Below are 21,750 nucleotides of genomic sequence, written 5' to 3' on the forward strand. Positions count from 1 at the left end.
AGATCCCCGCCTTGCCTTATTACTACTGTCAGTGACCCCCAAAAAGTCTGACCTTGCCCCTCCTAGCACTTCCACTTGAATTCAAAATCTCCGACCTGCCTTGAGGTCATTTCCAGTTGCCTACCCAAAGTCCGATCAGGTTGGGAGACTCATGAATTTGGTGAGATCAATGTTTCTTGAAGTCAATATCTTAGAGTTTTGGAGCTAAACATATTTGAAATGGATGAAGTTGCAGAAGGTAAGTGGAACTGTGGAAGCATGTTAAAATGCTGAGTGAGTAAGATGAACTCATACTTGGTGTCACTTCCACTTCCCCTCAAAATCTTCGACCTACCTCTTGACCATTTCCACTTACACCCCAAAACCACGACGTCATTTGAAGACTTCCAGTAAGGGGTGAAAACCCCGACCACTTTGTGGTCACTGTCAATGCCACCTCAAAAGTCCGAACTACTTGTTACCACTGCCAGTTCTGAAATCTACGACCAGCCCTAGGTCACTTCCAATTGGTGTCTAAAAGTACGACCTAAGGAGTGAAAATCAATGATGAACGAATGTACTGCTGTCTCAATGCCTCGAAGGACATTAGCTTGCCTTGATGAAAAGGATATGAATAATTCAGAAGTTCGATCAAGCAAAGGACTGATTTGATGAAGAGGTCAAAATGTGATTAAGATCATTAAGGATCAACACTTCCACTTACCCCCTAAATCTCTGACCTACTTGGCATGCTCACTTCCAGTGGATGGTCAAATCCACGACCATACTTAGTCATTTCTAGTCAGAGTCAAAAGGCATGAACTCATTACATGACTTCCAGTTGGGCTCTAAATCCACAAACTTCATGGTAACTTCCACTTCAAGGCTAAATCCCCGACCTACTTGTCATTACTGTCAGTGCACCTTGAAAAGCCCAACCAAGATGAGCAAGTCCTTATGCTTGGCAAAATGAGCATTGGTTGAGATGAATGCTTAAAGTTTTGAGACATAATGATGCTTGAAGTGGGTGAAATCTTCTAGCAGTGAGTGGAAAGGTCTTGAGCAAGTAAAGTTAACATTCTGGAGTCACTTCCTCTGACCCTCTAAATCCACAATCACTTCCATTGGAAGACTAAATCCACGAATTACAGGGAGAACTGTCAGTGAGGGGTCAAATCCACGACTTGTCACAAGCTACTGTCAGTGACCCCTGGAATCCCCAACCACTGTCAGTGGATGTTCAAAACCCTGACCAAGCCCAGTGTACTTCTAGTGACCTTCTAAAAGCCCAACCTAAGCGGCAAAGACCTCCAAACATAGAAATCAGACCTAAGGAAAGGGTAATCAATTGAGAGGTGAAACAATTCTGATTCGAACAAATTTCATCAGCAAAGTGATAGCCGCTAGGTCTGATACTTTATTTTTCAAGAATTTTCAGTCCTAGAACAGAATTTCCAGATCTGAAACAAGATTTCAGAGGAGTAGCAACCTGAAAAGGACATTTCCAGATTTAGGAAGAGGGCTTGCAAAGCACATTTAATGGTGTTTTGGTGTTATTCATAAACAGTGATCATCATTTCTTGCATTTTCCTTTCATAGGGTTACATTTGCAGTTTTAATCCATGATGTTTTCTTTGTTTTCAGGAGCAATGCATGGAAAGGCATGGAACAAGGAAAGAAAGACATCACAATCTCAAAGATCCAACTACATGGGGAAGTCAAGATGTTCAAGGAAACCATTCATATTCCAAAGGCAATATCCAGGCGATTGACTTCCAAGAAGAAATGCGAATGTTGATACCTCAGCAATGCAAAGGACAAGATCCACAACATCAAAAAAAATTCAAGGATTGCTCCATCCAGGATGTCATGGAAGGAAAAGATCCATGTCACGAAAGAGCAAGCATGAGAGTGAAGGTGTGAAAGGAAAGAATTTTACCAGTATCTTGAATTTCCTTTGGAAATCCAAGAAATCATTGCCAGTATAAAAGAGTAATCAGAGATGGAAGCTTCAAGGCAAAGGTGATCAAGTCAGAAAGGCGATGCAATTTGGGAATATCTCCCACCACCACTTCAGTCATTGCAGGCACATGGAAATGTTGAGTATTAAGAGATATGCTTGAATCACAAACACTTGTGATGAGTTGCAAGGAGTAAGAATCTAAGGTGGCGCCTAGTCACCTTCAACCCAATCACATCATTCCAAGTCAAGTCGTCTATATTCAATGCACCTGACTCATCCAACGAGGCAGATAACTACGACATGTGGACACAAAGTCCGATGTACCTACCCTCACCATCTATTGATCAAACATTCAAGGAAGGACATGTGTCCTATTTATGTAATTTTATCATTGGTCGAGCATGAAATGCTTAATGGGTGTAACAACCCCTCATCAGGGTTTTCATCTTTCAATCTCGACCATTGATTGTTAATCAATATGAGCCACTCATTGTAAAGAGATATCTATATAAGTCTCAGCTTTCCCATTTGTAAAGGTTAATAGTTCAGCAATAGTTAATAGTAAATAGTTAGATAGCAACTGGAGTAGGAAAAAAGGGAGATTGTTGTCAAGACTTTTTTGCAAGAAGCATGTTAGTTTCATTGAAGATATGGTGAACTTCATGTGTTGATTCAACATTTTGCATGGTCTCTAGTTTTCATTTATTTTCATGTTGGTTAGATGGATGGAAGCTATTGTGAATGGTTAATGGTGAAATTCTTATGTTCATGATACTAGTATTTCATTGATCGTGAAATATCTTGCGTGGTCGACTAAACTCTTTATAAGCTTAACTTCAATTGCTACTTACTCATTTATCTACATCGCCTTGATGGTGTCTATGTCCTTGGTAGTGATCTGAACATCATATGCTTACCTTAGGAGATTGCACTATACTTTGTGGAGTTGTTTCTTAGCAAAGTCTAGTTGAATTTCACTAAATCATTCATACTTTCTTACATTCCTAGGCTTAGATTAGCTTTCTCAACCCTTTATCGTTTTGCTCATTTTTTAAGAAAAGTAAATTTCCATATACCATCAATATTCAAGCATTCAAGTTTCAACGTAAGTCCCCTTTGTGATTCCAGCAAAATCACATCATAAACACTGAGTCTATCCAAGAGCACATTAAACCCTGACATTTAGAACCTTTGGAGTCATCCCATTTGATCACAAAATTTAGCACTTGGGAGGATTTCATTCAAGAGAGGATAGAATACTTAGTATTTCATTCTATGTTGCATAGTGCATAAAAAATACATCAACAAGTCCTAGATCTGACATCTCAAATTCTTTTTTCATTTTTGCTTGAAATTTCTCCATGAGAGTGGTGCTATTACCTCTATAAATAAGATCATCAACATAAAGGCAAAACTAAGAGAATATCATTACCAAGATGTTGGATATATAGGGTTGGCAAGGAGGGACTGTGAGTGAATCCCTTTTACAAGAAACAATTGTCGATCCTTGCATACCAAGCACGGGGAGAGCTTGGTTCAACTCATAGAGTGATTTCTTCAACTTGTAAACAAACTCTTACTTGTCCGGAATTTCATAGCCCATAGGCTGCTCCACATATACTTCCTCATCAATATAACCATTCAAGAAGGTTGATTTTGCATCCATGTGATAAATTGGCCACTTGTGTTGTGCAGCAATAGCCAAGATAATCTCGATTATATCGAATCTTACAATTGGAGAAAAAAATTTTGAATAATCTACTCAAGGTGGTTGTACCAATCCCTTGGCAATTAATCATGCCTTGTATCTTTTTACAAAACCATTAGCATGATATTTCACCTTATATATGAATTTGACACCAATTACCTATTTGTCTTTTGGAAGTTGCACTAATTCCCATGTGTTATTTTTTCAGTTCCATCCATCTTTTAATTCATAGCGTTAATCCATACTCGTTCTTAAACTACTTCTTTAGACACTGAAGGTTCAACTTGATATGTACTCAACAAAGAAAAATTGACAATTGGATTCATATGAGAGATCCTTTGATAAATTTTATTCAAACTTTATACCTTTTGTGAAGAGCTTGGATTTGATGTTGGACTTGAACTATCACCTGAAGTTGTGCTATCTAAAGAACTTGGTGAGTTGGACCATGGAGGGCTCAAGCTTGAGCTATCATTGGAGCTTGAACTTCCACTTAAGCTTGTGGGTAGGGAGGAACACGATCATCTTCAATACCCATGATGAGTGGTGTGGTTTATTGAACACCTTTTTCCTGTTTTCATTCTCCCCCTTCATCAAAAACCACATCTTGACTCATAATCCATTGTTTTGTGTTAGGAGTATAAAATTTGTACCATTTAGTTGCATCAGAGTAGCCCACAAAGATAATGTTAGGCCGTAATTAGGAATAAAAATTTTAAGTTATTGTTATGTTTGGAGTCGGTCATGGGGGTTCCCATGTCAGTTACAACGATTGGTACCTTGGCCAACTACCAAATAGTATATATTGCCATGTAGGGGAACCCCGGCAATAATATTTATGTATTGAACATTTTGGAATGCAATAAAGGATATATTTTTTTGCCATATTATTGTGACTGTTACTTAATCAATGCTCTAAATATAATTGTAATTGCTGGTTAGATGTTCTATATGCATTTGCTGTTTATACCGTGAACTTGAACAACTCATCGTAGGAAGCAAACATTTTGGCACCGTTGCCGATTCGAATTCCAGAGATCAATATGGCGACAAGCGGTAACCACTAATGGGCCAACCATTTCAATAGCAGTTAATAGTCACTGAAGGAGATACATACGAAGAGCCCACGTAGGCGGAAGCTAGGGAGGATCAACTGACAAAGGATTTGGTGGAACTATGGGACGTTTCCATCACCCAATACGTGCAAAGGGAAGCTCGAGAGAGAGCGGTCCCTGAGGGCACGATACATGAGGAACTCACAGTAAATTTTGTCGTGTTTGATCTTCTAGGGAGCCTTCCTAGACTCCTGGCATGGAACCTCATTGAACAGCAAGAGAAGAGAGAAGAAATCAGTCAGGAACGTCGTCGGTAGCAAATACTACAGCAGCACGAAGAAAGGAGCCATAGGGAAGAGGAAGAGAGGGATATGAGCAGACGTCGTACCCCTCGAAATGAATGCCCCTACGTCCCAACAAAGACCGACGGCGTGACACCAACAGAGGAGTAGGCAGGGCGTCAGTACGAAGATCCCTACGTATTAGAGAACAAAACAAGTGGAGACGTCGGTTGAGGGAGATTGCCGAAGGCTTGGAGAGTTTGGAAAGGCGGAGCAAGAGTCGGAGTGTGAGTCGGAGCCGCAATCAGGAGACGCAGAAACTGCGTACGTGGAACCAGTTGGTAGAGGTTGCGAGCAACCTACCACTATCAAACGTAGCGGAGGACAATCTCGCCGACTAGGCCGCTCACTTGACGTCAAGTGAAGAGTTCGGAACTCAATCTGAGAGCAATCCGTCAGAGCACTCTGACCACGACGAAGGGGTTGTACGAGACCTGCAGGGTGAGGTCGCCGAACTCTTTGAGAATAACCTGTACCGAATTGGAAATTTTTCCCTCGAGGAATACTCAAAAATAGGAGGGTTAGACCCAGAAACCCCGGGAAGAAGGGAGTATAGGAGTGAGGGTGACCAAAGCGCGGAGGACGCGGGTGGAGGCGTAGAATGCTCTTGGACAGAGCAATACGGTCCAATTCGGTCGAACACGTACGGTACCTTCCAGGCATATGATACCTTCCAAGCGGCACATAAAACCTTCTAGACGAAGACAATGGCACACACCCCGAAGAAACAAAAGCTTCCAAGATTCATGGGAGACAGGTCAGAGGACCCCGTATGACACTGCAAGACATGCATAACCATCTGTGAGGCAAACGGCCAAGACGACCAGGATTACTGGTTGAGGGCATTTTCGGCCACCCTTCGAGGGATAGCAATTGACTTGTACACGGACCTTGATGCCCAGCATAAAACATCAAGGAACAATTTGAAGAAGGCCTTCCAAGAGGAATTCAAAATCCTACATGATGACAATGAAATTGTGGCGGAGATTTACAATACCAAACAGGGAAAAAGTGAAAGTGTTCGGGCTTATAACTGAAGGTTGAAGGAACTATTGAACAAAATGGAGAACCAGCCGGCAGATGGGTTGAAGAAGAGATGGTTTGTCGAAGGGCCAGTACCGTCCCTCAAGCAGAAGATGAAGGTGGTCCCTCCGCCATCATATGATGAAGCTTACAACCGAGCGATGGATATTGAAAGCGAGAGTAAAACATCGAAGGGGAAAGGGAGGGCAAGTGATGATGACAGTACAAACGAAAAGTAGCAACAACAAGTCCAAAACAGTACAAGCTCTTCAAAAGGACATGTTGCGAATGATGAAGGAGTTGAAGGCTGATAAAGAAAGTGGCAGAGACGATAAAGAACCCTGGTGCACCGACTGCAAGGTAGAAGGGCATACGAAGGGAACATGTTCAAAGAAAGCTTTTTGTGACATCTGTAAGGTACTGGGACATTCCACCAAGGAATGCCCGTGCAATTTAAAAACACGAAGCACAAAAGTGCTCTATACTCAAGGCGAGCAAGCTACTCCACCAGCCACACCACCTAAAGAATCAGGCTATCAGCAAACTTGGAGGCTTCACCAGGAGGATACCGCAATAATCGGCGCGAGAACAACCATTTTAATAATAACACACCAAAGAATAAAATTTAATACGATGCAAGAGGATAGCCCATGATCCAATGCCGGAAATTTAATGAGTGGGGCCACTTTGCTTGGGAATGTCAGAACGGGAACAAAGGTCGAGATTTGTTGTGCAAATGGTGTGGTCCTGGAAACCATGAGGACACTGATTGCCCGAAACAGAAGGGAGTAAATATGTTGGACGTGAAGGAGCCAGACGAGGAGGTATTGGCAATCACAAGATTGCAAAGTAAGAAGGCAGTGTACCTTGATCCCCGTACATGTGATGGCGGAAGAACGTAGGGCCTCACACAATACTGCCAATACCCCACTCCGGTCAGAGTCTGAGAAAACTATCATCAAATAGATGTTGCAAACCACCATACCTGTATGTGTGTCTAACCTTCTACAAACAATGCCACAATTGAAGATGGCTCTTACAAACATGTGGGTGACAACATTGCCAACCAGGAACACCGTCAAATGGCACCAAAACCATCTAGTACAGACCCCATGGTGGCAAGACGATTACCTGGTACGTCTGCTACAAACCCCATGCTGCTCACCGTAAGCATTGGTCGGAAGACAGTCGTGGTCGAGATGGAGATAATGGGACAGAAATTGACAAACACCATTGTTGACGACGGCTCTAGAGTGAACGTGTTACTGGAGGAGACAAGGAAGGGTTTGCGCAAGCCAACTCTCTGGCCACCAACATTCCACCTGGTTGGTGCCGACTAGCATAGAATCAAGCCCCTGGCACACTCATGGCACAAAAAGTTGTTGTCGGTACCCAACACTTTTTCCTTGACTTCGTGGTCATACCTTTGCAGAAGAATGCCTATGACGCCCTTCTAGGAAAGGGTTGGTTGATTATGGCGAAGGCGAACCACAACTAGAAGAAAAACACTCTCCATCGAGAGTGAAGGCCGGAAGTAAGTGATCGACTTGAAGAATCAAGCTGTAAGTGAGGAATTGGCGTCGTCCGATTCGGACTCAGATGACTTGCACAATTCGGAATGGGGCTCACAAAACGGCCAGAAAAGGATGGAACCTGATGACGAGGAGGTTTTGGAACTAGAGGGATGCTCAGAGGATGAAACAAGTTCCCTCGTCGGGCTCTTCCATTGGCAGATGGAAGACTATGAAGTATTTCACCCCGATTGCCACATGTTGCAGATCGGAGAATCAAGTGCAACTACGGAAGATGCAACTTTTCCTCCAAAGTATGGGGAGTACCATGAGGGGGTAGCATGGGTGGATGATACACCTGCGCATCGGTTCGAATGGGACAAAGTCATCAAGTACGAGGAGTCCAACGTGAAGAAAGTGAATTTGGCGAATGAGGCTGATCAGAAGGTAATCCTAATCGGGGACGATTGGAACCCCGTGCTGAAAGCAGCGGCATTTAAATTTTCCTGGAGTACAACGATGTGTTCACCTGGACATAGAAGGACCTGAAAGGAATACCCTCGGAACTGTGTACATAGAGTACCTCTCGTACCCAATGCCCAACCTGTACGAAGGATGCCATACAAAATGAATAAGAACTAAGCAGCAAAGGTAAATGAAGAAATTGAGAAGATGTTGGAGGCCGGAATCATCTTTAAGGTAGAAACCACCGACTGGGTATCGCCAATTGTCATCTCCCTAAAGAAGGAAGCAAATCAGATCAGGATATGTGTGGACTTCCGATGCTTGAATGTCGTGACTATCAAGAATCCGTTCCCAATTCCGTTCAATGACAGCATTTTGGAGGAGGTAGCAGGCCACGAGATTTACTCGTTCCTAGATGGATTTTTTGGATACAACTAGATCAGTATTGTTGAAGAAGATAAACTAAAAACAACATTTATAATGGAGGATGGAGTATATGCATACAATCGCATGTCTTTCGGACTGTGTAATGCTTCGGCCAGCTTCTAGCGGATTATATTGAACATCTTTGACGAGATGTTGGTTGGAAGCTTAAAGGCATTTTTGGATGATTGGTCTATTTACATCAAGCAGGAAACTCATTTGAATGCACTCAGGGAGTGCATGGAGAGGTGTAGGCGGGCTCGGCTGGCCCTGAATCCCAAGAAGTGTCAATTCATGGTACCGCAGGGTAAGCTATTGGGGCACATTGTGTGGAAGGAAGGGCTGAAGACGGACCTCGACAAGGTAGGGGTAATTGTAAACATGGAGAGTCTGACAGATGTCACGGGGGTAAAATCCTTCCTAGGACATGTTGGCTATTATAGCAGATTTATCAAAAAAATTGCACAGGTGTCATGCCCTCTAGATAAGTTGACCAGAAAAGGTGAACCATTCACGTGGGGAGCAGAAGAGGAGGAAGCATTCAGGGAATTAAAATCCCTATTGGTGAGTGCACCAATCTTGGCGTACCCTGATTGGGACAAGGAGTTCCATGTCCATGTGGACGCCTCCAACTTCGCCATCGATGCCACTCTGGCACATGTAGGCATACAATGGATGGACCGCCCTATTTTTTTTGCTAGCCGTCTGCTCTCCAAGGCCGAACGGAACTATAGTACAATAGAGGGGGAGGCACTTGGGATGGTGTACTCAATGCAGAAGTTCCGCCACTACCTTTCGGTGACACCATTCACCTTTTACATAGACCATTAAGCCCTAATGTACCTTGTGAACAAACCAATAATCCAAGGATGGGTGAGTCGATGGTTGCTATTGCTCCAAGAATTCACCTTTACAATCATCATACGCCCTGGGAAGAGTCATGTCATAGTGGACCAATCTTAAGAATCAAATCTGGAGAGCTTGGGGAAGGAGTAAATGAGGATTTCCCCGCTGCCCACTTATTCCAAATAGTCGTACTACATCCTTGGTATGAGAGCACTGGCAAGTACCTATCCACCTCGACGTTTCCACAGGACATGCCACCGGTGGGACGACGTAAGCTGTCATTGAAAAGTAAAACCTTTCAACTGATTAATGGCCCACTATACAAGATGGGACCAGACCAAATCCTGCGAAGATGTGTGATGAAGGAAAAAATTCCAAGTGTATTGAAGGAAGCTCATGACGGATTGGCCGGGGGCCACATGGGGCTTGATGCTACCGCACGTAAGGTTTTTTTGGCAAGACTGTGGTGACCGACCTTGCACACTAATGCACGCAAATGGGTGGTCGGATGTGACACATGCCAGCGTACGGGGAAGCCTCTTAAACAGGACTTCATGCCCTTGTTCCCCTTCCATCCGCAAGAACTGTTTGAAAGATGTGGATTGGATTTCGTAGGACCTCTCAAGGTGAGCAATATGCATAGATGTCGGTACATTGTGGTAGCCACAGAGTACTTGACAAAGTGGGCTAAGGCTCGAGCTCTGTCGGACAACATTGCCATAAGTACGGTGAGGTTCCTGTACGAATAGATTGTGACCAAGTTCGGGATCCCAATTCAAATCACAAGTGATAGAGGGGTTCACTTTGTTAACCAGGTCATCCAGACAATGACAATCGAGTTTAAAATCTTTCACAATCTTTCAAGCTCGTACTACCCCCGAGCGAATGGCCAGGCGAAAGCCACAAATAAAGAGTTGGTGTCTATCATTTATAAATCATGTGGAGTGGAACGAGAGGATTGGGAGGAACGTCTGCCAGCGGTCCTATGGGCATACCGAACCACGTACAAGGTGACCATGGGCCATACACCGTTCCAGCTCATGTACGGCCAAGAGGCGGTAGTACCGATGGAGTATATCGTACCAAGCCTACGGATTGTTGTTGATAACCGGTTGGGAGATGAGGAGAGTTTGCATGCTCGGCTTATGAACCTCACCAAGCTAGATGAACGTCGGATGATGGCACAGTGGGCAACGAAAGTGGCCCAACTCGGCGGAAGTACTGGCACGACAAACATCTCCGACGGGCAAACTTTCGTCCTAGACAGTTGGTCCTCAAGTATAACAGCTGTAACTAACTTCGTCCTAGGAAGTTAAAAGTTTGTTGGTTGGGGCCCTATAAGATTAGGGAAGTGGAGAAGAATGGAGCAGTGAAACTGTCTACCCTGGATAATAATCCAATTCACGACCCTGTCAACGGCTCGAAATTGAAACTGTATTGGGAATGTGATAAACCAGTCCTATCAATCAACATGTTGGGATATGCCACAAAAGAAGACTGGACCATTGGAAGAAACAAAGAAGTAGAGGACACTGTGGTTGCTGTAGAACCTTATAAACACTACAAAGATTGGGCTAAGTCGCATACATTCATAGAAGAGTGACTTGTTCTAAAGCAAGTTGAAGGCATCACGGTGCCTAGAATTCACAAGCACTTGACAAATGCCTATTTTGGTGATCCGGCAATATGGATAAGGATCACGGAACATTGGAGAAAGAGGGCTCCATACGAAGGTCTCCGCAAAAGCTATATTGCGTACCACATTGACGAGGAAGCAGAGGCAAAACGGAAGGCGAAACTCGCAGAGAAGATAGAGGAGCCAGTCGACCTGGAGGAGGTAGACTTGGAGGAGTACGGTGCGACCTTGGGACCATGTCTGAAAATGGTACTAAAAGATAAAGATCTATTTGTGATAGCACTACAACCTGGCGAGCAGGAAGCCGGCCCCAATACACTTTACCGAGTGATCCCTAACCCCAAGGGCCCACCACAAGTGGATGGCGAAAAAGTGACATGGTACCAATGGTATGGAGGTCAGTACATAGATGGAAGCTATAAATGGGTAGGGCTAGCACCATTGGTAGATAAAATATGGGACCTGGAATATGTAGGCACATGTTGTCCCGAGGAGTGTTATAGGAGACTACCGCACGTATTGTGCATGGTTGCATGACTCGGAGATCAAAGCAAGACCTCAAGGAGATCCCACCGGGGTGAAAAGGAAAGTGCAGGACCTGGGCAATGGGGATGATGCCGACAGAGGACCGAGCAAGAAGATAAGGAAGGAAATTGCAATGAAGTAACACTGAGGAAAAGGGTGAAATGTTGGGTGAGGAAAGCCAAGTTGCGTAAACCAAAAAAGACAGTACGAGCCACGGAGGAAGAGGAGATAAATTCAAGGGCACAAAAAAGCAATTAAATAAGTAGCCGGTCGAAACAGGTTGCCCGATACCATGGTCAATTAAAGGTACGGAGGCTAAAATTCAAATATTCTTGCCAAGTTAGGAAACTAAAAGAGTATTTAAGAAGGAAAATATTAAAAAAGGAAAACATAAGGTAAGTATTAAAAATTAAAGAGAATGGGTTAGGAAAATTAAAAAAATAAAACAAAGGGCGAATATTATAAAGTTAGTGAGAGAAAAATTGAATATGGTGAAAAAAATATTATTTTATAAAAAATTGCTAAAGTATGCCCTAACCCTGAAAGTGAAAAAGTTGTATAAGAATCTCCACCCAGCTATTATGAGTACATTGCGCAGAGAAGAAGAAAAAATTGGGAAGAAAGCACCGAAAAATAACCTGACAGTTTTGTACGATTTCGTACGGAGCAACAGTGGACAGGTGTAATGTCCCCACTTTGAAATAGAATTTAATAATAAATGATAATAATAAAATTAAAACATTAAAAACTAAATTAAAATATAAAATAATATAATTAAATATGATTAATTAAAATTTAATAAAGTTAATGAAAAGTCAAAAGACATGAAAGAAAAAGTTGTGACTCCCTCAACAATGAGATATAAAAGGGAGAAGAGAAGCTCATTTGAGAGGGGGGATAATTTGGAAATGAGAAGTGCAGATTTGATTTAAATAATAAGTGCACATCTGATTATGGAAGGTTGTGTCCCTTTCAAAGGGTAGAAATAATGAAGAGTTGCACTCTTTCAAAGGGTGCTAATGGTGAAAGGGTGTGTCTCTTGCCAAAGGGCATACATGATGAAGAGGTGTGACCTCTCCCTCAAATTGAGAGATATAAAGGGAAGGAATCAAAAGCATCTAGTGACATCACCATTGATCAGATCAGATCAAAATTGTTATCAAGTTACAGGCAGTAACATTTGTGTTCTTGGTGGTATGCATGGGGATAGTGCTAACAGTGATAGCCACGTTGGAAGCAAAAACCATGGAAGGAGTAGAGCGTACCCAGCATATCCAGGATACACCACCGGCAAGTGAACGGTAAGTGGTTTGCCCTAAACCATAGGAAATACTTCATGAATAATGCTGTAGAATTTGAATCATACCGCAAGATAAATTAAAGTTGAATAGCAGGTAAATAACAGAGATACATTCTAAATTAATATATCAGAGATGCATTTAGAATCAATGTTGCATAGATACATTCAGAATTAGCATAATAGAGACGCACTCAGAATTGTAACGACACTTCTAGAGACAGAGATACACTCAGGATTATAATATAATAGTGATATATTAGTGATGTTAAATAACAATTATCATAAGATTGTAGAGATACACTCAGAATTAAAACAGAGGAAATAGAGATTACTTCAAAGGCAATTTACAGAGCTAGGGATCATTGAGGCATTTCAGAGCAGAATTAAATTTAAGTCCCTGATAATGTCTACGATGATTGCTCCCTTTAAAGGAGCCATAGAGACCAAAGGGCAAAATTGAATGCCAAGATTCCAAGAGGAATCCAGAGAGAGATTCATAGGGAATCTCTTAGAGACAATATATATATATTGTAGAGGTTAACCATATGCATATGTTAGAAATAGAGAAGCCTGAGCAGGGGTGGGATCTCTGCCAAGCTTTGAGAACATTAATGATTTCACTCATTAATAGAGATCCCAAATAGAGACCTTAGGAGGACGACATCCTGGGTTGCTCCTAACTAAGAAATATTTCTCAATAGAGGGTTGGGTCAATCCAGGTAAGGTCCAACTGAGTATTGTATCCTTTTTTATAGATAACAATAAATCAGTTAACATTATTTGTTAAATATGTAGAATAACGTATAGCATTCTTTCTTGTATAATTGCACAAATAAATATATATGTTTAATTATCTTTCATATTGTTTGTATACTAACGTTTGTTTGCAGGACTTGAACGCCAAATAATCCAATCCCCAACTGGGAATATTACAACAGGGAAGGGAGCATTTGTATGGAAGGGAGCATCTGTACGGAAGGGAGTATCCGTACAACTGTGCACAAAATTCAAAGAGCCAATTAACCCTGTAAGGATCCATACAATTAGAGCAAGGAAGGAAATCGTCAAGAAGAGAGTCAGTGGTCGTACCATCCATATAACCAGCAGAGGAAGACTGGTTGGTTTACCGGACTCAATATCATCGCTATTCTTCTTTTTGTTGGGGGTTGCCGGAGTAGATGTAACTGGTTTCCTCTTTTGTGTAGGCTTCCTTGCCGTTGGTGGGGGTGCAGTAGGTTGTGTTACCTTTCTGACAAGTTTCCTCCTTGGCTCCACCTTCTTCTTCTCTACCGGTGGTTGATCTACTTTCTTCCTTTGTACCCTTCTGAGAGCTAGAGGTTCATTGTCCTCAGGGTCAGAATCAGAAGTGATGGTAGAAATGTAAGCTTCAGGCTTCTTCACCTTTGGAGTACTAGCCACTGTCGGTTCTCCTGTCAGTTTAGATCCAGAACCCATTTTAGTATCTATTTTGTGAATGACAGTTGCACAAAAGTAGACATCTTTTCTATTTTCTTCTCCCTTCTCTTCCTGTTAAAGCCAGTTTTGATTTCAAGGGCCTTCTCTTCTGTTGTGCCGAAGTGTTTGGTCTTGTCATCTAATGGGGCATCTAGCAGCATTTTTGCATAGAGGTCCAGAATGTTATCGTCCACCTCATATCCAAGCGCTGTGACCCAGATGGTCCTTGGTTCAACTACCTCCATGAGGGTTTCATCGGTCTTCACCATGAAACAGATGTCAGTGGAGTATTTCTTCACAATGTTCTTGGATAATCTCTCCCTCTGCCTCATGTTTTCCTGAAATGTTTTGAAGTAACCCCAAAGTTTCTCATCTCTGCTGGTACCAAGACCGGTGATTGCTTCCTTGATCTGCATACCTACCGGTATGTCATGAGCCCAACACTTCTTTCCAAGACCAAGTAGCTCATTCATGAAGTAAGCATCAAACAAACAATAAGATTTCCATATCTGAAAGTTCCTTTCTTAACTCCCTTAATCATTCCAAGATTTAACATCAGTTCACTCCTCAACCATTCACATAAATCATATTTTGCATCATTCCTCAGCATCTAATATGCAGCATGAATGCAAGAACTAGCAATAGAATTCAATCGGCTAGATTGAGTTACCTTATAACCTATTATCATGCTTGCAAATTTCACATCAATGTCGGTGATTGTTCTAATCCTCATTGATCTGTGATCATGAGTTGCACTGGTGAGTTTCTCGACCTCTGAGTTGGAAATTTTCTTGCCAGGTTCTTGTCCGACCTTGGGTACGTCGGTGACTGCTTGAATAGCCTCCTTGATGATCATGTAAGGCCGATCCAACCAAATAAACTCGTTATGAACCCTACTCAGAACGTATCTGATGATCTCATCCTTGAATTTCAGTATGTACAGAATACCGGTTAACCCTAGATCCCCAATTGCTTTGAATTCCAACTTGATGGTTCCGAAGCTACCCAGTATCACGGACTGATACATGCTTTTGATTTCCTTTGTGCCTAGATCCTCCAGGGTGTAGTGAATGTATGCCCTCACATCTTCAACATACATCACGTTGTCAGGAACCCTAGAAAATGCTCCCGCAGAGTCTTCTTTCTTAGCTATCAAGGGAACCTCCTTGAATACAGGCCTCAACCTATCCTTAACCTCGACAAAGGTGGGATTTGCAATGAAAGTAGGAGCTGAAGATCCAGATGCCATTTCAAAGAATACTTGAAAGTGAACGCTGCTTGGAAGATTGAGTGCTTCTCAGATAACTGCTCGAAATCCTTTCAGAATGCCTTTTCTCACTCTTAATTCGCCTTTTGTTCACTCTGAATGCTTGAATGCTTGGTGAGTGAAAATGAATCCACTTTCCCCTTTTATCAGCAAAAAAACCCTAATCTTTTTGTCATAAATGCTTCGCAATCTACCCTACCGGATGTCGGTTTCAAAGTCTTGTGTCGGGTGAACCTTCATCAATGATGAACACAATTCTCCAGATCTCTTCCAAATCTCCTTAGATCTCCTCCGGGGGAATATGCAAGATTTGCAATGAGTTTGCCCAACCCCTAAGGCTTATACCTCAGTTACCAGTGGAATTTCTTGTCGGCGGAGGAATGCCCTGTTCTATTGGTAGAGTTACCGGTGTTGTTGCATCTCCACTTGGTCCTTCAGATTTTCTAACCCATCTCTTGGTGTGATCTTATTGTATTTCATCTACCTTTTGCTTTCCTTTCTCATTATCTTTATCATTGCTAACCAGTTGAGTCTTGCTTCTGCAGTACTTAGCAATATGACCTGTTTTGTTACATGCATAACATGTAACATTGTTCTTCTGAATTGCTTTAACATATCTGGTATCATTCCTTAACCTACAATGATTAGCAAAATGTCCAAACTTTCCACATGCATGACAGTTAACATTCATTCTACAGTCTTCCGACTTATGACCATACTTCTTGCAATTTGTGAATCGACCGAGAACAAAATTGTAGTTTTGATTTGCTCTATTTCTACATTGTTTAGCCATATGCCCAGATTTATTACAAACAAAGCATCTACCATTGAATTTATAAGCATTAGATTGCCTTACCGGTTTCCTCTGTTTTGATGAGTCTGCACACCAGTTGTCTGATCTGCAGTACCAGACCTTGTACAAATCCAAGTCCTCTAGAATCATCACTATGCCTTTGTCCTTTCAACAAGTCATCCAATTGTGCAACACTGATCCTAAGCTTTTCTTTGTACTCACTTGCAGTAGTCAGATCATCTCTCAGAGATATTACTTGTCTTCAAAGTTCTTGTTCATTATTCCAGGATTGCACCAAACTAGTTTTCAACATATCATTCTCATGAGCCAATCTGTCACATTCCTCAGATTTGTTCTTCAGAGATGTAGCAAGATTTTCTTCTTTCTTCTTTTGTCCTCAATATCCTTAGACATCCTCATTGTCAGGTCTTGCATTTCATTTTGCATGAGCATGTTTGCTTGACTCAGCTTTTGACATTGTTCCTTGAGTGCATTATTATCATCTTGTTTTTGCAAAAAAACCTTCCTTCTAGCTTGAGCAGATGATAACCTTTCTTGCAGAACAAGAATGAATTCATTTGCAGAATTTAGTTCATCTTGCAGTTTTAAGTTCTTCATCCTTTCAGCATCATAATCCTTGAGAGCCATCTCAAGTTGCCTTTCCATAGCCATGCCTAAAGATTTTGGTTTCAGGATCTTCCTCAAGCTGTTAAACTTCCTCCGAGGTACCAAGGTCTAATACCAATTGTTGGGATCCAAGAACACTGAGAAGGGGGGGTGAATCAGTGTTCTACCGGTAAGATAAGATTTTATGCTTTTATACCATACACATATAATAAACATATAATTTGAAGCAAATAAACCATCCACATGAATGAACACCATAACACACAGAATTTATACGTGGAAAACCTCAAAGAGGAAAAACCACGATTGGATTTGTGGCCCACAATATCAGTTCACTGGCCATATGAAAGATATTACATATAATGGGGGCCTGCACATGCAGGAAGGCACACTGCCTAGAGCACACTGCTCATCACTAAAGAGTCTCATTGACTACAAGCTTCTTCTGAAGGAAAACAATGAAAATGAACTCACAAAATGCATCTGCTATGCCAAAAAGAGTTCCGGTTATAGCTCTTCATTGTACCGGTTCATAAACCCTGAACACTACTACCGGTATCACCTTCCCTCCAAGAATGTCTTACAAAACATTTACAAATCATTGCATGTTACAACATTCGCATACAAATGATCTTCGCATTCCACAATCCTCATCCACAAGTTCTATCCTCGCATACTACTTAATGATTGATATATCATAATGACCTAACACAATGACTTATATACCCATACAAACAATATGCCTTATGTCAGTTACAATGCATTACAAAAGATATACAATGTCGGCCTTATACAATAATTACAAAAAGATTTTCTAAATAAATCTTCCTTGATGTCGGCCTCCCTGAAGTGTTGGATGTCAATGCCGGTGTCGGTTGTAACCCTGGATACTCCAATGTCGGTGTCTATTGGTGAATGCCTCCTAATGCCAGTATATGACTCCCATCAAATCTCGTTGCCATCAATGACAACAAAATGAATCCAATGAGTGTCAATTGCCAACAATTCATTGAGGTGATTCAACATGATGCCTCCTCCCTTCATTTTTAAATTGTACAACTTCTTCATAATAAAAATCTTTTACAAAGCTGAAGACATCTCATACATGGCATAAAGTTTGTCCCATAATTCGTCTAATGTCTCCTCAGCTGAAACATTAAAGAGAACATTGTTGGATAATGAAAGGAAGATCATGGCTCTTCGTTTCTTGTCTAATTTCTCCCACTCCTCATTAGTCATGGAATTCAGCTTATTGGCTTCCCCCTCTAGTGCAAGTGAGAGATCTTGTTTAATCAGCAATGACTCCATCTGCACCTTCCATAATCTGAAGTTCTGCCTTGAGAATTTCTCTACTCTCCATATATCCGCTTCCTCCATTTTTCTAGAAATTCTTCACCGATTTCCAAGCAGCTTCAAGATCGAGCTCTAATACCAATTGTTAATTATGAAGTGCGAACAAATTGAAATCCAGAATCAGAAATAAACAGAAGACATAGAATCAGAGACAAACACCGAATTTATAGTGGTTCACCATAAAGGCTAGATCCACTTTTGAAGCTGGGAAAATCTCTTTATTAATCTCTGGTTTTTATAATACATTCAATAGCAGTTTGCTCCACATATAAATAGACATAATTGCCTTATCTAGAATATGGACAGGCAAGAGACAATTGGAGGTAAAGACAGAATGAACGTTGGCTTCATATATCCAGCACAAATACCCATTTTGTAAAAGTGATGAAGAAACAACCAACCATCTACTCTTAAATTTTCCATTTGCTTCATGCTGTTGGGATTAGCTGTACAATAAATTTGATTGGTGCACTACCAAACATAATGATATTATTAATGCTTTTTGGAGTTGGTCGAGGTTGAAAATGAAAGATCCTCGGATTGGCATATGGATTACCAGCCCATTCATTCTCATTTGACAAATATGGAAAGAATGACATAGAAGAATCTATAGTGGAGAACAGAAAACTATTGAACAAATCCTATCCATTACAAAGGCTAGCATAAGAGAAACATTAAACTCTAAATCCCAATTCAAAAGAAACGCAGTCTTCACAAAATGGGATGAAGAAATTATGAATGATAGCCTAGTCTCAAACTCCCCTCTAGTTCCCAAAACTTATCATCTAAAAGCACATACTTGGAAAGGAAGTCAATGAGACAGCAAAACCCTCCAAACAGAAGGTTGAAGCTAAATTTCGACGATGTGTCCAAGGGGAACCTAGGGCTTCTAGCATTGGATGCATAATCAAGAATGAGTATAGAGACTTTGCATGGAATCTCTCAAAGAGCCTTTCAAAGGGCAACAACGATGAAGTGAAGCTGCACGCAATTGCGGAAGGCATTAAGAAAAAGGCATTAACACAATAGACGTCAAGGGAAATTCCTTAACACGGATTAATGCAATCAAATCTTAGAAAATCACCAATTGGAAATGCAAGGGTGGATTGAAGTAATTTAGTCATGTCTCTCAATCTTGAATGCCTTGTCTTTGACTTGTGTATAGAGAAGCAAAATGGTGTTTCTGACTTCCTCACTAATCAAGGCATTGAATTTCTCGAAATGTATTAGATCTGAAACTCAACTATTGATCCTATATTTATTTTGATGTTTGGTAGGGAAGCCTTGCACCATCTATTGTTTGTGCAAGTACCTATAGCAAACGGAATTGAGTCATATGAATGTGAAAACAAGTATAAAAGGATGTGCCTTTGACAGCCGATCTAATTGAGAGTGACTTGAATTTATGGTAGCTTAGGCACCAATGAGTGAGCACTAAGACGTGTAAATATAAACTTATTGACTTTTAAACCCCTTCCAAGTGGGTGGTTATTGTAAGCATTAAATTTTGTAAGTAATTTAAATAGTGTGTATATCAATTTAAAGTGCCCTCCATTTGGACCAACTTGTCCTATATTGCAAGTGCAATAACATGTATTTTATCTCCCTTCAATGGTAAACTATACATGCAGAAGTGAACATGTATTAGTTTTCATGTATTAATTGTTGTAAAGGATTTAATGGGGGACTAAATGTGTCACACGATAACAGCTATTGGAACATGAGGGGCTATTAGATCCTCTCCCCTAATCCTTGCTAAAATTTAATAACTCAAAAGAAAAGTAATACTAAAAGAACTCTTATATAAATTCAAAAGGAATATAAGTCCTAAAAAAGTACATATAACTGTAAATGGGAAACAGAGGCCAAACTTAAGGCTCAAACAATTATTTGAACAAAATATGGAAATTTGAAGACTTTTACTTTTATACATACATTCACATTAAAGATGATTGTGTAAACAGTAGTAAGTTCAGTCTTATTACACACATTTCCTCAAGGTATGTGAGATTGGCTAGCTCCGCTGGCACAACTCCAGTCAGGTTCTGGCTTTTCAGATATCTGCAACCAATTATTTCATTTAACTGTATAAAACTACTCTGTTGAGGACAAGGAAACCAAAAACAGCAGAAGTTATTAAAAAACAGGGGAAATTTGAATACATACATCCGGGTAACATGGAAAAACGATCTCCCCTGTCGTATACATCTCACAGACCACCTCATTTTGGGTTTCATAATCCTGGCTGACATTCCAGCTTCCCTTTCCACTGCAAGGATCCTCACTGAACGCCCACTTCCTATTTCTCATTTTGTATTTTATAGCTTTCAGTGCTTCAACTGTCCACAGACAGAATTGAAATATATAAGAATAAATTAAATTGCAGTAGCAAGCTGCTGTGATGACTCAGAAATTCCAAGAAAGTTTTAAGTTAATGTGCAGCGGGTAAGTGGTTTAATATGTAGATTACTTCCGGAGAGTGTCTGTTTACAGAAAGCTAAAATAATTCCCTAAGAGAGGAGAGGAGGAGTTTTTAGACAAACTACTAGATCAATTAAATAAATTTTACTTTTGAATGTAGGACCGGAAATGCATAGAAGTACAGAGAATTACCTTCTTGTGGGTCTGTTATTGTTGCTGAAGCAGCTTCTCCATGTTGTACACCGTAATAGCGGTGCAGAAGGGTTATGTATAAAACCCATATTAAAAGCATAAAAACCGAACGAGAATTGATGGTCATTGCAGAGCGAGGATAGTCGTGCAAGTGATTAAGTGAACTGATTGTATTTAGTTATCGAGTTATATATCTGGAGAAAGCAAGATTGGGCAGAAAAAGATAAGTGAACCGATTGTATTTAGTTATCGAGTTATATATCTGGAGAAAGCAAGATTGGGCAGAAAAAGATATATTATATTGAAAGAGTTTAACTCAGCTAAGGGTCGGGCGAATAAATAAGGGCTGTTATTAAAGGGAAGACAAGGCTATTGAGGATGGCATCATTTTAGGTGTGAGATTAGTAGAAGGATGCTATCTAAAAAAGACATTATATATTCTGCAGTTATCATATAGGGCAGAAATAGAATGACATTACGTCATAGAATGCAGAGCATGTGAGGAAAAGTAGATCAATCAGACAACTAAGAAATCAAATATGAAAAAGAGAATGATAATAAATTAAAGATATTTTTTAATCTCACTAAAATGTTTCTTCCATTCAACAAGAAGGTCAGAAGTTGGCATTCAAAGAAAGGCTGCTTTAAAAGATAAAAGACAAATGAAAATCCTAACATAGTGATATTTTATATTAAAATTTAACCACGTACGATTACTTTATTTGAATTTTTTTTCTTTACGGAACAATAATCAATGGTAAAACTGTTGCCACATAATTAAAAACCACATTTATTTTTAATAAAAACTAACCATATGATGTGACACCGAACATTTTGCATTTAAAACTTTAGACCAAATTATGAGGA

General features: G+C 40.7%; 1 protein-coding gene across 5 annotated transcripts in view; it reads right to left on the minus strand.

Annotated features, from left to right (window-relative positions):
- The window catches only part of LOC131065929 (probable LRR receptor-like serine/threonine-protein kinase At1g53440), a 187,943-nt gene extending 166,456 nt beyond the window's left edge, over window positions 1–21,487 (minus strand). For 3 of the 5 annotated variants that reach the window (XM_059216493.1, XM_059216492.1, XM_059216491.1), the window contains exons 1-3: window positions 20,884–21,487; window positions 20,437–20,609; window positions 20,260–20,331 (exon numbers count right to left, since the gene is read on the minus strand). In XM_059216493.1, coding sequence (XP_059072476.1) covers window positions 20,260–20,331; window positions 20,437–20,522 — 158 coding nt within the window. In that variant the 5' untranslated portion in view covers window positions 20,523–20,609; window positions 20,884–21,487. Of the gene's footprint in view, window positions 1–20,259; window positions 20,332–20,436; window positions 20,610–20,883 lie in introns of those variants that run through there. The other 2 variants (XM_059216495.1, XM_059216494.1) reach the window with 2 other exon arrangements.
- Window positions 21,488–21,750: the final 263 nt, after the last annotated feature.

Source organism: Cryptomeria japonica, chromosome 2, assembly GCF_030272615.1.
Source record: "Cryptomeria japonica chromosome 2, Sugi_1.0, whole genome shotgun sequence".
Taxonomy (NCBI): domain Eukaryota; kingdom Viridiplantae; phylum Streptophyta; class Pinopsida; order Cupressales; family Cupressaceae; genus Cryptomeria; species Cryptomeria japonica.